The 15,888-nt window shown below is 49.2% G+C and overlaps 2 protein-coding genes and 1 long non-coding RNA gene across 6 annotated transcripts in view; 1 reads left to right on the top strand and 2 right to left on the bottom strand.

Annotated features, from left to right (window-relative positions):
• Positions 1-14,510, top strand: part of SLC2A4RG (SLC2A4 regulator) — a 39,397-nt gene extending 24,887 nt beyond the window's left edge. The window contains exons 3-9 of the mRNA XM_088154133.1: positions 4,058-4,167; positions 6,956-7,191; positions 8,683-8,783; positions 9,642-9,933; positions 10,021-10,149; positions 11,291-11,415; positions 11,926-14,510. Coding sequence (XP_088010259.1) covers positions 4,058-4,167; positions 6,956-7,191; positions 8,683-8,783; positions 9,642-9,933; positions 10,021-10,149; positions 11,291-11,415; positions 11,926-12,037 — 1,105 coding nt within the window. The 3' untranslated portion in view covers positions 12,038-14,510. The remainder of the gene's footprint in view (positions 1-4,057; positions 4,168-6,955; positions 7,192-8,682; positions 8,784-9,641; positions 9,934-10,020; positions 10,150-11,290; positions 11,416-11,925) is intronic.
• On the bottom strand, positions 4,057-12,595 carry LOC148214286 (uncharacterized). 4 transcript variants are annotated; one of them, XR_015798519.1, is made up of 3 exons: positions 12,457-12,595; positions 11,787-12,003; positions 4,057-4,191 (listed from the first exon to the last, which is right to left on the bottom strand). It is a non-coding gene; the product is annotated as an uncharacterized LOC148214286 (long non-coding RNA). The 4 variants fall into 4 exon arrangements; XR_015798522.1 differs by having other exon boundaries at positions 4,070-4,191; positions 11,791-12,003; XR_015798520.1 differs by lacking the exon at positions 4,057-4,191 and adding an exon at positions 10,157-10,626.
• Positions 12,671-15,888, bottom strand: part of ZBTB46 (zinc finger and BTB domain containing 46) — an 86,800-nt gene continuing 83,582 nt past the window's right edge. The window contains exon 6 of the transcript XR_015798517.1: positions 12,671-12,805. The gene's annotated coding sequence lies outside the window, so the exon portion shown is untranslated. The remainder of the gene's footprint in view (positions 12,806-15,888) is intronic.

The raw sequence follows: 15,888 nt of genomic DNA, 5'->3' as shown, positions 1-15,888 counted from the left end.
AGAACTTGTCTGTCCTGATCTAAACTTGGATCTTCAATGGGTCAGATTCAATCCCCCCACATCCATTTTCCCCCTGCTTGAACTTCAGCCTCTTAACACTGTTCTAATAGGAAAAAAGGAGAGGCAGGAAAAGGCAATGCCAAGGACACCAAGTTTTTATTTTAGGATAGAGAAGGTGATCTTCCTAGGAGGCAACGTTTTTTTTCCGCACCTGCTCAAACTTGCAAAATCCTCTGTTCCGTGCTGTTATGAGAAACGTTGCAGCTCTGTTCACCTTTCTCCTTTTATGACTTCCTGAATGAGGACGGGGAGCTTTTGGGTGGCGAGGGGTTGCTGTTTGTCACACAAGGGATGGGAGGGGAAATTGAGGCCTGAATGGGCCAGGGATCATGGCGGGGCTGAATTGTGCAAAGAAGAGGAGCTGGAATTTTACGAGTTTTCTTTGCAGAGGCACGGTGATGGTGCTTTCATTTTCTTACTTCAGCTGTTACATCTAGGGCTTACCCTTTGTGTGTGCTTCCTGCCCCAAAATAGCTGGAAGTTGGCGCTGGTGATTTTCTGCAGATCGTATTGGGTGAGGAGCTTCGAGGATGCAAAAAAGAGGCCTGGGTCATGTGTAGTTTGGAAACGACAGCTTCCTCCTTTCTGAAGAGAGGAAGAAATGGTTAACATCAAATGAGCAAATTTCTGCTTCTTGATAGAAGTATTTTTTCTTTCTTGTATGATTGGGGATGGGAGGGAAGCCTTTTGCGACTGACAAGTGCAAATAAACAGGGCATATTCTGGTAATAAATAGAGTCGGTTCTGGGAAGAATCATTCTTGCACCAGTGAGAGTTGAGGGTTTGGGTATGGGAGGTGACCTTGGGGGGCAGGTTTGCAGTGGAAGAGAGGTGAAATTTTCCTGCCATTTTCAACCCCCACCCCGGAGCCCTCTGGAGTTTTCCGAGTTCCTTGCATTTTGCTGCTTCTTTCGAGAAGGCTTATTTTGACATGGCGAGTTGAGCGTGCCCGCGGTGTTTGCTTAGCCTCCATCAACTTCTTTCTGTTCACCTGGGTTACATCAAGGTGGGCCCACCTTGGATACGGCCATGTTAGCAGCAGCTGTGCCTTCACTTTGAAAGTTCCACACCCCCAGATGTTCCCCAGATGCAAGGTCCACCTCCCCAGATGCTCCCCAGATGTGGGGAACAAGCCAGCATTTGGGCGCAGATCCTCCGCCACCATGTGGGAAGACCTCTCTGGCTATTCTTTTTTTTCTTGCTCCGCTGTTGTCTCGACTGATTCCCTGCCAGCAAAGCATCATGATCTGCAGTTAAACCAGAACCCTGGAAGAGGCAGGGCAATTTTTTGTGTGTGGACCCAGGGCTGGTTTAGGTTATGTTCTAGGGTAGGGTTCTGGGCTCCTCTTGACGTGTTGGGTTCCCAGATCCGATTGCCTGTGAGAAGGCCCAGGATTCTTGGGCTGGTTTTGTGCCTCGTGCTGAAGCAACATAGTTGGCTAAACAAGCCATCATGGCCTGGTTGGCACGTCATGCGGGGCTGCAGTGCCAAGAGGGTGCTTTGAAGTCTCATTCCACAGCTGGGCAGGGCTGGGGCCTGCTCAGGAATATTAATTGGATGCCATAAGCATTTGCAAGGGTTTAAAGCACCTGTTTGTCCCTTTAAAACCCTCCCCAAATGCCAAATAAGGACCCAGAATTTTCCCCTCCCTGAAGGCGGGGGTCAGGAAGCTACAAAAGGGAGGCTGGTGAGGGGAATGCAGACCCCAGGCCACACTTCTGGCACCTCTTGTATCATAGAGAAATTTACACATTACACCATCAAAAAGAAGCCACACTATAATTTGTACAGATGAATACAGAGACCGCATGTCCTTTATTATAAAGGACTCTCCTTTATTTCAGAAAGCTGCCCTTTAGATTGATATCGTTTTCAAAAACTCGCTCTTGTCCTTTATGTTGGCCCTTTCACTGGTATCGTACACATGGTACCTCTTAATGTGCAGTCTGATTGCAAAAATCCTTTTAAATACTTGCTTCTTATACCTTCATAGCTTTTTTATGCTTTTGAGGTATCTTTATTAGAATAGGTGCTTTTGTAAAGCTTTTCCTGGTTTTGCTCTTGAATTTTCCTTTGTAAAGCAAAGTTATAAACATAAACAGCTTTTTTTCTTTTTTTAATCCTTAGGAACCTCTTTCAGATTTGCCCCTTTTTCAGGTTTGTCCTTCATTTTTTCCAAGAGAATTTGGTCACCGTATGTATGAACCAAACCTTGGTTTCTACATCCTGCACGGACTCCTTAGCATTAGTCTAGATCAGTGTTTCTCAACCTTGACAACTTCAAGATGGGTGGACCAACTCCCAGAATTCCCCAGCCAGCCATGCTGGCTGGGGAATTCTGGGAGTTGAAGTCCACCCATCTTGAAGTTGCCAAGGTTGAGAAACACTGATCTAGACTGTGTAAAGGTGTTCACTGCTATACCTCTAGAAGCACATTCTGCTTTTTCCGTCCCACAGTGGTGCGGATTGGTTCCCTGCCTGCAAAGTATCGTGCCTTGCAATGAATGCCCCACCAATGTGGATGTTGCAGTCATGAGTATCTGCAGGAGGGGGTCAAAAAAGTCAAGCTGGTGGCCGCATCTGTGCAATTGGAGCATCGCTCCCTGCAGAGGCCTCTATGTTGCATTTAAAGTGTAACATAGGCATGTTTGGGGATATGACTGCATGGGAGGGAGGTAATTCGACAAGGAGAACCAGAAGGAAGTTCAAAAATGACAATGTCGAGAGGGGTGTGCATCTAGAGAAAGTTTTGCATGATGCGAGAATCCTATTTTGATGATTTTGAGCATGTTGTACTTTTGAGCAAGTTGTCCTAGGAACCAATAAATGAAAAGTAGCCTGAAGTCTGCAGATATTTATTTGTTAAACAAATGTATATGGCTGCCCAGCTCACACACAGTGACTCCGGACAGTTTACAGAATTAAAACTCATAATACAAAATCCAATACCTTCCTGCCCTGCCCCGGCAGCAATAAACACACTCAGACTAACCATTTGATCGGCTCCGTATCAGCCTGGGGTCCCCAGTCCCGCTGACAAAACCACATTTTCGGGCCCATCTGGAAGAGTATCAAGGTGGGGATCCATCTTCAATCACCAGCAATCATCTCCAGCAATCATCACCCAGATAAGCAAAGGTCACCACCAGCCACACAATCAAGCAGCCAACATACGCTAATCAATGAACTACCAGAAGAGCAAAGCAGAACCCCCACCCCCACCAGCACTGGCAAGGCAGGCCACAGTAGATAAAGAGAGAGCAAGCCCCATCCCATTTTAGCACTGAAGATGTTACCTAGCTGGGTAACAAAACGTTTGCAAGAAAAGAACCAAGCTCAGAGAACCTCAAGGACTCCACAGCTCAACCCTGAGCTACACACATTCGCCTCCATTGCGTCTTATCTCTGTGGGGATGATGTTCCACAGGGAGGGAACCACCACGGAGAAGGCCCTTCTTCTCGGTCCCCCTAGATGGACCTCCTTAATGGAGGGGACCCGTAACATACCCTGCCTCCCCGATCTGGTGGGTCGGGCAGATGAAATTGGGAAAAGGCGGCCCTTCAAATAACCTGGCCCCAAGCCACGTAGGGCTTTAAAGGTGATAACCAGCACCTTGAATTGGACCCGGAAGCAAATCAGCAACCAGTGCAGCTCCCGCAAAAGATACCAGCATGCTTGATGCGTCGTCCAGCCAGCCGATCAGCGGCTTCTCGCCTAGACTTGTGAGAATGCCACCAAGTCAGGGTGATCTTCCAGAGGTGTAGACTTTAGAGCCCGGTTCCTCAACCATGGCAACTTTAAGGCGGGTGGACCTCAACTCCCAGAATTCCTCAGCCAGCCTTGCTGGAAGTTGAAGTCCACCCGTCTTAAAGTTGCCAGGGTTGAGGAACCCTGCTTTAGAGGGCGAGCCAGCCGGATCCTGGTGTTCTGGGCAGGGTTGGATTGTGTGCGATGTTGATCTGGATGACGCTTCTTTGTCCCTCTCTGTCCTGCAGAAAACCGACGGAGAAGGCGGGGATCGATGAAGTCATGGCGGCGGCAGTCCTCACCAGCCTGTCCACAAGCCCCGTCGTGCTGAATCATCACCCCAATGGCTTCAGTGCAGGTATTCCAAGGGGAGGGTGACTGCCTGAGCGGAAAGGGGAAGAGATCATTTTGGGTTTGCAGAACTTACTGGGTTTTTACATACGGTCCAGCTTCCCTGAGGTCAGTGTTTCTCAACCTTGGGAACTTTAAGAGGGGTGGACTTCAACTCCCAGAATTCTCCAGCCAGCCAAGTCCACTCCTCTTAAAGTTCCCAAGGTTGAGAAACACCGCCTTAAGCTCTCAAAGCAGAGAGATACAGATGTCACATTATGTCCTGCCTCTACGTATGGAGTTTTACATGACTTCCACCCCTCTTCTAGGTGGTGGTGGGGAAATTACCCTACCTTTACACACTGTATATCCTATGTGGGGATTCTAGTTGCATCAGTCATCGGATGGTGGGCACTACAGACCGGTTTTATCTTATTTGGGACTGGTTGGGCTACCTATATCTGACTGAGTCCCAAATACAGTGTAACCGGTCTGTGGTGCCTGACTCCTGGTGTAGTATCTGAATTTCTGAGTGTATCTGAGTTCACAGCAGTTTAACATGGCAGACCCTTCTGAGCCCTCCCCAGCTTCCTGCCCCACTGGATATATTTGTAAAGTCCCCTTGAGGAGAGCTTATGGCTTTCTGTCCAGCAATCAAATATCTGTGGGTTTCTGTCCAGCAATCAAAAGGATTTCCCGTTGCTTCCTCCTGGGGTGTTTTTCCAACTTTATCTGCTTTGTTACTTTGTCCTGCTCCAAAGTGACCCCTGGGGGGTTGCAACACAACATACTAAACAGCTTCTTAGTCTAGCTGACAGACCTGATCTTTCAGTGGGTCTCCCCTCTGAATATTATCCAGATCCAACTTGCTTAGCTTTTCTTGAGATGGCCAAGGTGCTGCCATTTGCAATAAGAAGCTGGCTGGTTGCAGAGGGACTAGATTTATTTCCAAGCAGTTCCTTGTGCTCCTTATAGACACCATAGGCTTTTTTTGAGAATGCATATATATATGTACAAGTAGTCCTCACTTAACAACCATTTGTTTAGTGACCATTCAAAGTTACAGTGTTGCTGTACAAAGGGACTTACAACTAGTCCTCGTACTTATAACCATTGCAGCACCCTGTGCTCACACGATCATGATCTGGGCGCTTGGCAACCAGCTCGCACTTATGACAGCTACAGTGTCCCGGGGTCACGTGATTGCCATTTGCAACCTTCCCAGCTGGCTTCTGGCAAGCAAAATCAACGGGGAGTTGTGTGATTTTGGTCGTAAAATTGGGCGCAACTTAACAAATTTTCGGGACCCTATTGTGGTTATTAAGCAAGGACCTGTATGTATGTACGTGTATATATGTATGTATGTGCATAAATGGTGGGTGGGTGGTGCACTCCAAGGAAGCATTGAATGACAAAGGTGAGACATTAGGATGATGGAATTAGTCTCTGTGGGCTATGGGGGGGAAAGTGGGGAGAAATGTGTGTAGCTGACTTGCAATTGGATGTGGCCCCCCAGCAGACATTTTGCAAGTGTTCCCACAGCACTTTCTCAACTTTCCAAGTGGGTCCACCACCTTCCCCTGAATTGCAGCGTTATTTATTTGTTTCGGCGTTTCTACTGAAAATGTGGTCGTGCTCTTTGGTGCATCGCGCGGGTCTGGTGATGCTGCGTGGGCTGTGTTTCCAACGGGGATGGAGTTTAAAACTTTAAAAAGAAAGGACGGGGATAAAGAGGATCTAAATGCAAATAAAAAGGCGGGGGGAGGAGGCGGCACTGCTTGGGAACATCGTGGCTTATTGTTCCTCTCTGATAAACCGCTGAAATTGCTAATCACCAGGCTCTTCGGCGTGTCTGATATAAAGCTCGTATCAGCCCCTCTCGCCTGAAACTTGGCGGGTCTGTTTTTCTCTCTCGCGCACTATTCTCAACTCTTGAATAACAGGCCCGAGTTGGGATTTGGGGCAGAGAGAATATTTTCCACCCGAGCGAAAAAAGGAGATATTAAAGTTCTAAATATAAACGTTTGCAGTGTGGTATGTGTTGTTTACGGCTGTTGGCTGCTTTTGTATGGTTTTGGTATTTATAGGTTCCCCTGCCATAAAAAAAAACAAAACAAAAACCCAAAACCATTTGGATGTCTCACGGAATAAAAATAACAACTTGAAAGCGCAAGAGCATAATAATAAAAGAACGGGACCGAAACAGAGCCAAAGGAGGCTGAAAGCTGAGGATAGTGTCTCGATGCAGTTAAAGAGGTGCTGTTGTGGTTGCGGTGGTTGCTGTTTTACGATGGGAGGAAAAGCTTCCTGGTGTTAAGATCTGCCCCAGAATGGAACCATCTAGCTGTGGCAGTGGCGTGGTCTCCCTTTCTGGAAATTTGGGAGAGAAGGCTGGACAGTGACCTCTCCTGGATGATTGAATCGGTTTTCCTGCCCATTGCGGAGGGTTGGACTAAGTCAGTGTTTTTCAACCTTGGCCACTTTAAAAGGGGTGGACTTCAACTCCCAGAATTCCCCAGCCAGAATTCCCAATTCTGGGAGTTGAAGTCCATCCCTCTTAAAGTTGCTGAGGTTGAGAAAGACTGGACGGTCCCTTTAATTCTAGGACTCCAACGATCTCTTTTATTTGCCGATTGGGGGTTCTAAGCAGCAGAAGCTTGAAGGCCCTTCAAAGCCCAGACTCCATCCTCTCACATTAGGCACCCAGCACCCAGTTTGGGATTGTGGCCCTCATTGCGTCACGCAAAGCCTAGTCGGGCAGTTGTGTGGATGAAAGCTAGCCATCTGACCTCGCCACCTGCTTTCTTCTGCGACAGAAGTGAACTGTGACGGGTGGAAAGACGCTCCTGTGAGGTCTTCCAGCTGCAGCAGCAGCAACCACAGTGGAGACGGGAGCTGGGATCCCCCGAGCGACCTGTCCACCCCCTCCACCCCTTCGCCGCCCTTGACCGCCGACATCACGACCAGCATCCTGTCTTCCCTGCAGTCCGACCTGGAGGAAACAGAAGCCACCCAGTTTCTCTTTGGGGATCCTGTCCCCAGGAAGAGGAAGGTGAGAAGTGGTGATGATGGTGGATGGTGGGGAAACCACTCAGCTTTGACCCCATGGAGAGTTGCCCAGTTATCTCTTGCTGTGCTGTGTCAGAAGGGGTTGGCAACGCGGTGCCCCAAGGCACCTCCCCCAATGCATGCCCGATTGGTTTAAAAAAAATATTTTTAAAAATAAAAGCAAAGGCTGACGTGGGACAGGTCCGTCATTCCTTGTAGTCTTGGGGCTGTGCCAAGATCCCACTGGGAGGGAGGTTGCATACAGGGGTCGGGAACTGATTCCCCTTCCACTAAATGGGTGTGTGTGTTGGCTGACTGTGCCAGCTGTTTTATGAGCGTGCCCATGTTCTCAAAGGTCCAACTGTGCCCCTGCCCCAAAAGATGGCTTAGCCCTGGATTACAGATTTCTCCCTGGGTTTTTCTCACCGCAGGCAGAAAAAAAGCTAAATTAGAATCCTTGGCCTGCTCCTGGTCTCTTGGCTGCCGAGGTTCTGCTTTCTCAAGCAGGAGGCGGTGTGGCCACCCAGATGTAGCAGGGTTGGTGTGGCCTGGGGGGGGCTGCTGGGAGATGTCATTCCACGACTTTGGGCAGCCACAGATTCCCCACCCCTGCTTCTCTGCCACGCAGTCCCACACATGCAGCCCGAAACGGTGCCGCATTGCATGGAATGGGCGGTGTCCTGGGTGCAGAAGCTGGACGGAGCAGCTTCTCTCATGGCACCAAGTCCCAAATCTGGAGCTAATGCGTGGGGTGAAATCAGACCTCAGCTTTAAGAATCTGGTGGCTGAAGCAGCTGGGTTGCCTTTGGAAGAAGGGAGTCAGCCACTGTTGTGGTCTTCTCAGCTTGGTGTCCTCCAGTCATGCCGGGCTTCAACATCCATCAGCCCCAGCCAGTGAGAAAGGACCTGAAATCCTACCTGTCTGGAAGTGGGGAAGGTTACACGAGCATTTGTGGGCAGTGTGTTTCTTTACCTTTCTCTTCTTCCAAAAATCTGCACTCCAGCGTTCTGAGTCCTGCAGAGGGCAACCATGTGGGCAGGAGGGTACGTGCCCTCTTCTGCTGTGGCTACCTAGCAGAAGGTGTTTCAGGCACGTGATTTGGGGTGCAAGAGGTCCTCAACAACCACCGGAATTAGTAATTTCTCATAGCCAGATCGTCTTCCATGAAGGTGTTCTCCTCCATCTAACCCCATCTGGTGGCAGTGAATCCCACAGTTTCACTATATGCACTATAAAGATATGGAATAGTTGCCCGATCGGTCTAAGAGAAACAACAGAGTATGGGCCCTGCTCTGAACAGTTCCCAGTCCTAAACTGGAAGGAACTGGTTGTGCTCCCTGTGGCCCTTAAATCTTCTCTCAAAAGTCAGGATGGCCAGGGATCTGACTGGTGGCAGGATCTGAATCCCCAGGAGGGCTCTCTGGAATTGTGAGACAGGGTGAGCGTCCAAGTTGAGCTGCATCCGACCTGAAGCTGCATGTTCTCCTGTTACAGAACTCCACGAAGGTGATGTTCAAGTGTTTGTGGAAGAGCTGTGGGAAGGTGCTGAGCAGTTCCTCTGGGATGCAGAAGCACATCCGAGCCATCCACCTGGGGTAGGTCAGCCTCTTCATCATTTGGGGGCGTGTCTGTGTGGTTGCAGACATGGATAGGTTGACTTCACAGAAGGAGTTACAGAGGATGTACCAACTGGCTTCACACAACAGACTAAGGCATAATGTGGCTTGTTTTATTCTGCACAAGAACATCCTGGCTGAATCAGGTCATTGGCCTGTTCAGTCAGCATTCTGTGTCTTGCAGTGGCCACGGAATGACCTTCAGAAGCTCACAGGCCTGGGTTGGGGGAGGGGGAGACAGAGCCCTTACCCACCATTGCTCCTAGCAGCCAGACTAATGTAGGTTGACTGTGATTCAGGAGTTAGTAAAAAGCCCTTAATAATCAAAGCCATGGATAGCCTGATCTTCATGAACTCTCCTTTTGAAGCCATCTAGGTGGGCTGCCATCAGAACCATCAGGCACCAGAAGTTCTTTCCTGGGGAGGACATGATACAAAGGGGGCTCCATGGTTGAGGAAACCCCATCATTTATAGCCCCCTGCCTTGCATCCTTTGAGAAGAGTGCCTGAAGGAGGGCCCACAAGGATTTTGAACGGTTGGGCAGCAAGTTTGCCCAAATGGGAGTTGGGCATGGGCCAAGACTACCAGCTGGGGATTATACTAGAAAGGAGAAGGCACCTTCTGCTGTAGTCTTCAAGCTCCTCTTTTTATCTCTTTTCTCTTGCCACTTTTCATTCTTTGGTGTCTCTTCTCCTCCTTAGCGCTATCATAAGCGCTCCTACCTTGCCTAGGATGATATTCCCTTGAATTCCCAGCAGGACCTTCTGCTTTGGGTGTGCCACACGCATTCTTTTTCTCCCTGAAGATGCTAAGGGCCCTTTGTTCCCTTCTGCCAGGAGGAAGGCTGACCTGGATCAGAGTGATGGAGAGGAAGATTTTTACTACACCGAGCTGGACGTCAATGTGGATTCCTTGACCGACGGTCTCTCCAGCCTGACCCCTGTCTCCCCTACCTCCCCTGTGCCCCCTCCCTTTCCTGTCCTGGAGGAGGTCCAGAAAACGCCACCGATTCCACTCAACCCCAAGGTTTCCGTGGTGTCTCATCTGAGCCAGTCGACCCCCATGAACCTCCTGAGCCAGTCGGCCCCCACAAGTCTGTGCCACATCCAAACCGACCATGCGTATCAGGTGCGTTTCCAGAGCCATCAAATGAGCTTCTCTGGCCAGATCAGCTTCTCCACTGTTTCGCTTTGAGATGGTTCCTTTCACTTTCAGGCGATGGGTCCTACCGGGGTGCTGGCAGATCTGAAGGCTCCACCAGCTGGGATGGAAATCAGCATATCGTGGCAACAGCCAGCCCTTTTCCCACCCCCTCTGCCCCCTGTCCTCTTCAAAAGCCCCTCGGTGAGTAACAAGAAGGCCGCACCAACTCTTTTTCCCTTGGTCAGAAGAGAGTTGATCCTACAACAAAGGTCATCAGCTCGTAGGCCACATGCAGGCCCCTTGGATCACCCCAGTGGGGAATAAAATCCTCCCTGGTCCCATGGACGGTCAGTTCAGCTGCCTTCTGTTTAACTTACTCTCCTCTGTATAGTGGGGTACACAGTCTCCAGTGGCTCAGTCAACCAGGTGGTGGCTGTTTTGGGAGTCCCAACTGTTGCAAAGGAGGGTGGGAAGTGTCACTTCCTGCTTCGCTCCTCTCCCCTCCCCAAAACTAAATGTAACAAAAAATTAAAAACTCACCTGGTGGTCCAATCAGGATAAATGTAAGAGATTGAGGAAAGGAATGGAAAGGAACAGAAGAGAGAGCCCACATGGGCTATCAGAAGGCGAGTCTGCTGATAGCCGGTCTCATAAATGGCAACGCAGGTGACAGGGAAGCTGGGAAGAAGCGTTTCGAAGCATTCTGTCAATGCCTTATAGCAGACCTTGGCCATTCCCAGGTGTGTGGACTTCAAATCCCAGAATTCCACAGCCAGCATGGCTACTGATGAGAATTCTGGGAGCTGAAGTCTACCTCCCTGGAAGTTGCCAAGGTTGGGAAACACTGCCTTATGGACAAGGTGGGAAAGTTTGTCCCTGGACAAGCGTTAAAAAGACATGGCTGAAAACTCTGTAGCTCTTGCTTCCCAAAAGGGACAAAGTGCACGTGAGTGGGTGGGGGGGCACTTCTTGACTCCTTTCACACATGCCCCATGTGGCTAAGGGGAAGTGAGGCCAACAGAGGTGGAGTTCCTAGAAAGGTCCTTGTTTTTATGGGTGTTCTCAGGCTTTGTGTGTCGGAAGGGGAAAGGCACAGTTAGCACTCTTTCCCACCGTGTTCAGAGGACAGAGGTGGCCAGGGTGTGGTGGGGAGGTCCTTTGTCCCCAAATAACCCCTGGATTCTTTCAGGCGTAATTTCCCCCCTTCTGACTTAGTTGACTGGGTTCTAATTCTCCTGCCCCCTAAGTGCCAGGATGTTGATTTCTTAGGCTGTGGAGCTGAGATCTCCTCCCCCCTCCAAAAAGACCCACTGTGTTCTTTCTTCTCCTCCTCCTCCACCAGGGCTGCCTGACTCCCATCCGACCCGCTGATTCGGGAGAGAAGCGCCTGCAAGGCCCTCCTGTGTCAATTGCCAAAGGACAACCATTAATGCCCTCTTCCATGCCAAAGCCTGCAACAGGCACCAGGTGGGTTGGCGCTTCAGGCTTCCTCTTGCACCTTCTCTTCCCCCATCTAGTGTCTCCAACCAAATTCTCCGGGCGACCCTCAGGCCCTCTGGCTTTCTCCGTGCTCCGGCCGGACTCGAGAGAGAAAGTTTGCTTGACCGCTGCAAGCGTAAAAGGAAGAAATTCTCTGTTTCTTTCGGGCCTAACCGTCCTGCAGGGGGTGGCGCTTGACTGCACTGTCTGTTTCCAAACCCACATTTTTGTCCTTCTGGCTCAGAACGTGAGCGGTAGAAATCTCTTCTGGTCGCCAGACTATACAGAGCGGTCCTTCGCATCACTTGTTCCTCAATTCCATCTCCCCTTTTTTGGTAATTGACGTGGGGATCTTTTACCTACTGTGGATGTGATGGCCGCTGAGCTTCAGTGGGTGCCGCCTTCGGAGGTCCCGAATCCTTCCTCTGCTCCTTGGCCGCCCCTTGCTGGCCTGCCTGGTCCCTTCCCTCAATGGCCTTTCTCTCTGCCTCCTTCCAGGAAGCCACGTGGCGAGGCCAAGAAATGCCGCAAAGTCTACGGGATGGAGAACCGCAACATGTGGTGCACGGCCTGTCGCTGGAAGAAAGCATGCCAGCGGTTTGTCGACTGAGCGAGCTTCAGGAGGCCAGCCGCCTGCCCTCTGCCTGCGTTGCGCGATTTGCACTTCTGTGCCTTCCAGCCTGATCTCCTAACTGTCCGCCCCCTCCCCGCCAACCCCACCCTCCTCCAAGGTGGGGGCTGCCCTCTGTGCCTTGGCTCAGGAAACAGGAGTCTCTGGGATGGATAGAGTCGGTGGACCCTTTGCAAAAGGAAGGCAAGGTCCCTCGCCCTTCCCTGCAGGAAGCAGCGCCACCCGGGGCCTTCTGGGACCTCTCGGGCCTCTCTCTTCACCCTGGGATAGCCGCCAACCCAGCCTCCGTTGGATTTACCTGCATCCACACATGTGAAAATTAAGCCATTGCCTGTCTTTCTGTGGGTGCTTCCCCCCCCCGAAATAAGCTATTTCTCCCCCCACCCCCTTTCCTTTACCTCTTGCTTTGAGATCCAAAGAGCTCTTCGGAGCTGAGATGTGAAGCGGTGGCAGATTTTCCTCCTCTGGGATGGGAGAGCCGAGGCCGATGGACAACACTTTTTTGATACCTGTCCTGTAATTTTCCCTCCCACTGTAAGCTTTGGTGTTGAGGACTTAAGAGCAGAAGACAAAGAAGGCATTGGAAGAAATGGAAAGCTGTCTTGGCTTCGTCTTTCGTTCGTTTCCTTCACTCATTTTCAATTGCTGGCTGCAGCAGGCTTCTCCAGAAATGGACCCTTTTTTTTTTTTTCCTTGATCTAGGTCTCAGTTTGGAAGCTGGAGATCCAGTCTAAGATGTGGATATGACTGAAGGGGGAGAAAAAGAAGCTGTTGAATGTCAGTGGAACCTGAAAAGTCTTTTTGCTTTCTGTCTCTTTTTTTTCTTGGGGAGTTTTCTGCTTCTTTAATTCCCGCCCCCCCATATTCCCTCCCCCATGGTGCCTGCAGAAAAAGGCTCTATTATAGGAAATGTTCATACTTGGCAGTCTGGCTTAAGAACAGTCCCATGGTGAATGAAAATGTTAAGTCTCTTGCAAAGAATAAGCTATGCGCTAGAAATGTAGCCTGATCTTTTTTCCAATGACCTCGACTGAATTTGCATCGAAGCTCACTCTGACAGCACAGAGAAATGCTTCCATTTGCCAATTTCCCGTAGCGTGCAATCCCAGTTTTTTAACATTTTACACACTGGGTGGGAATGCGGAAATGGTCCTGCCGGCTGTCCCAGGTTTCCCCTCGATGCTGGATCTGAATAGCGAAGCTGATAGAGCGGTGGTAAGATTTTCCTCCCTGCTCTTGCATTCCTCTCAAAAAAATTCCAGCTCAAAAATGAATTTTGGAATCAGGAGCAGGATTGGTGTCTCCTGTCTGCATTGGTGGCGATTTGAGGTTTTTGGAGGGGCTGTTTCAGAATCCGGCAGCAGATTGATGGTTTAAAACTTAAAACTCACCAGACGGTGGCACTGTGAGATCTGTAGGACTTTCTCTAGCCCAGTGTTGTCCAAACTTGGCCACTTTAAGATGAGTGGACTTCAACTCCCAGAATTCCCCAGCCAGCATGGCTGGCTGGGGAATTCTGGGAGTTGAAGTCCACTCATCTTAAAGCGGCCAAGTTTGGACAACACTGCTCTAGCCCAAGCTAAATGGATCTACCCCATGCACCTTTTAATTCCCATACCGATTGGCCCAAGGTGAATTCTACGTAAGCCAACCCCAACATATTTTCGAGTCTCCCTCTTAATTGTTTGGGGTAGGGCTGATGGAGAACGATGCCTGGCATTAGTATTGCACACATACAACTTGTGTCTGTTCTAACTCAGGTTCCCTCCCTCTCCATCAACATTTAGCTGGGTTGTCTTTAAAAATGAAAAAAGGAGGCCAAATGCCAGCTCTGCTCTCCAAGCAAATTCCAGTACTGTTTCAATGTTACAGTCTATTTCAGTGCGTGTGTACCCTGCTTGTTCTGATGGCACACTGTTGCACACGGAGATGCTCCTCTCACCTAAAAAAGTTACTCGTCTGCAAGAAAGGTCTTCTTCACGTTCGGTGGATATTTGTGAAATGCCGATGTGAAACCACTGTCACTGAAAGAGGGGCTCTTAGACCAAATGGCGCTGGAGATTGTCTCCCCGAAATGACGTTGCTTATTCTTCATGAGGATTTATGCAAGCATTTGACTGTGTTCAGCAGAGTGTGCTCACCAGCCCTTGGAACGTTGGAAATGAGAATGCTGGAAAACCCATCACCGGATTTCCACTCTTTGCACTATCTCAAACTGCACAGGGGTTTTTAACTTTCCTCCCTCTCAATTTTGTATTCTGTTCAAGAAATCAAATATTAGCCAGATTGGTATTTTAACCATCGCCTTCTCCTGTGTACATGATTGATTTGTGTGTGTCGGGTGAGGGTGGGGGAGAAACGACCCTTTCTGTTTCCAAAATACTGCCCTGGTGTGTCTTCGAGTCTTGTAGAGGACAGGTTTCTGAGAAAGCATTAAACTTTTTAAAACCTCCCTTTCTAAAGGTAATTTCTTTTTCCCACTGGGTGTTCTTTGGAGGCGCTGGGATGTTCCCAACCCATCTGGAGACCCCCAGGTTGGGAAAGGCTGCACTATGCAAACTGGCAGTTACCGAGAGATGCAGTTCTTCCCTTCTCCTTCCCCCACCCCCAGTTTATTTTTAAAATTTTGCTCTGCAATCTGGTGGCTGCAGCAGAGTGGGCAAAGTCCTTCTGCCATGATTGTTAATTTTGGAGATAATCAACTCTGCCTGCCTGCCTGCCTGCATCCAAGGTGGCTATTTTGAGGGTTCACTCGTCATCCTGTGCAAACCTATTTAGCAGTGTGTCCTATCAAATGCAGGGGAACGTACTTCTGGGTAAAAACTGGGCTTGCTCTGCATTGCAAGTGTGTGTAATGAGTGAACGAATGCTTTGCTTCTGTTAATTCAGGAAGCTTGATATATAACGCACTCCCAGACGTGCACAGGCATACTTTTGAACTGGTAAAAAAAAATACAGGTGATTATTTTTAACTCTCTCACTCCTGCAGGCTTCACCACTTGATCGTCTGCCCACTTGGACTTTACTTGGAATCAAGCCTTGCTATGGCTAGGTGTGTTCCTAATTGGGTGCATTTGCAGTTAATCTCACAGAAATCAGTTGGTCCGTTTTGAGTAATTTTACTTAAGAGTCCAGTGTCAAAGCATAGGTTCAGAACTTAGGTATGGAATAGATGGGAAGCAAATAATGCTTTGATGCATAAACTTGAGTTTGGCAAAGAAGGAAAAAAACTAGATTGACTAGATCAGGGTTCCTCAACCTTGGCAACTTTAAGACAGGTGGACTTCAACTCCCAGAATTCTCATCAGTAGCCTTGCTGGCTGGGGAATTCTAGGAGGTGAAGTCCACCCGTCTTAAAGTTGCCAAGGTTGAGGAACCCTGGACTAGATTTTAAAAGTCCAGGGATTTTTGTAGGACAGCACACTGTTGCAGATATGCATGTACACACACGTGCACACACACCCCTTGGCTTCATCTGCAGTCTGGTCCAACTATAAAGTCATTCAATTCAACGGCAGATGATTGTGAGGGCCTGTTGATCAAAAAGGAAGGAGGCATCTCTTCTCTTTCATTGTCTGCCATCATGTGGTGGAAGATACAGCTGCACTGGGATTCAAGATTGTGTGACAATTTAGGAAACATGACCCTTTCCTAAAGCACCTGTGAATTTTTGTATTTCAATCCTGAACAAATTGGCTTGGGCACCTGGTAGATAGCAAACTGAAAAATTACTCCTGAGTTTTCCAGTTGTGACTTGGGCCTTCATCATAGAGGTCTAGCCAGTTCCAGTGGCCAGTGCTACGTTAGGACAATACTTTCAAATGTGGAGG

Source organism: Python bivittatus, unplaced genomic scaffold (genome assembly GCF_059951505.1).
Source record: "Python bivittatus isolate LINGU-HERP-01145 unplaced genomic scaffold, Pbiv_v1 ctg000700_np1212, whole genome shotgun sequence".
Classification (NCBI taxonomy): Eukaryota; Metazoa; Chordata; class Lepidosauria; order Squamata; family Pythonidae; genus Python; species Python bivittatus.
The sequence above is the reverse complement of the archived record's forward strand: the minus strand, read 5'-3'. Positions and strand labels throughout refer to the sequence as shown.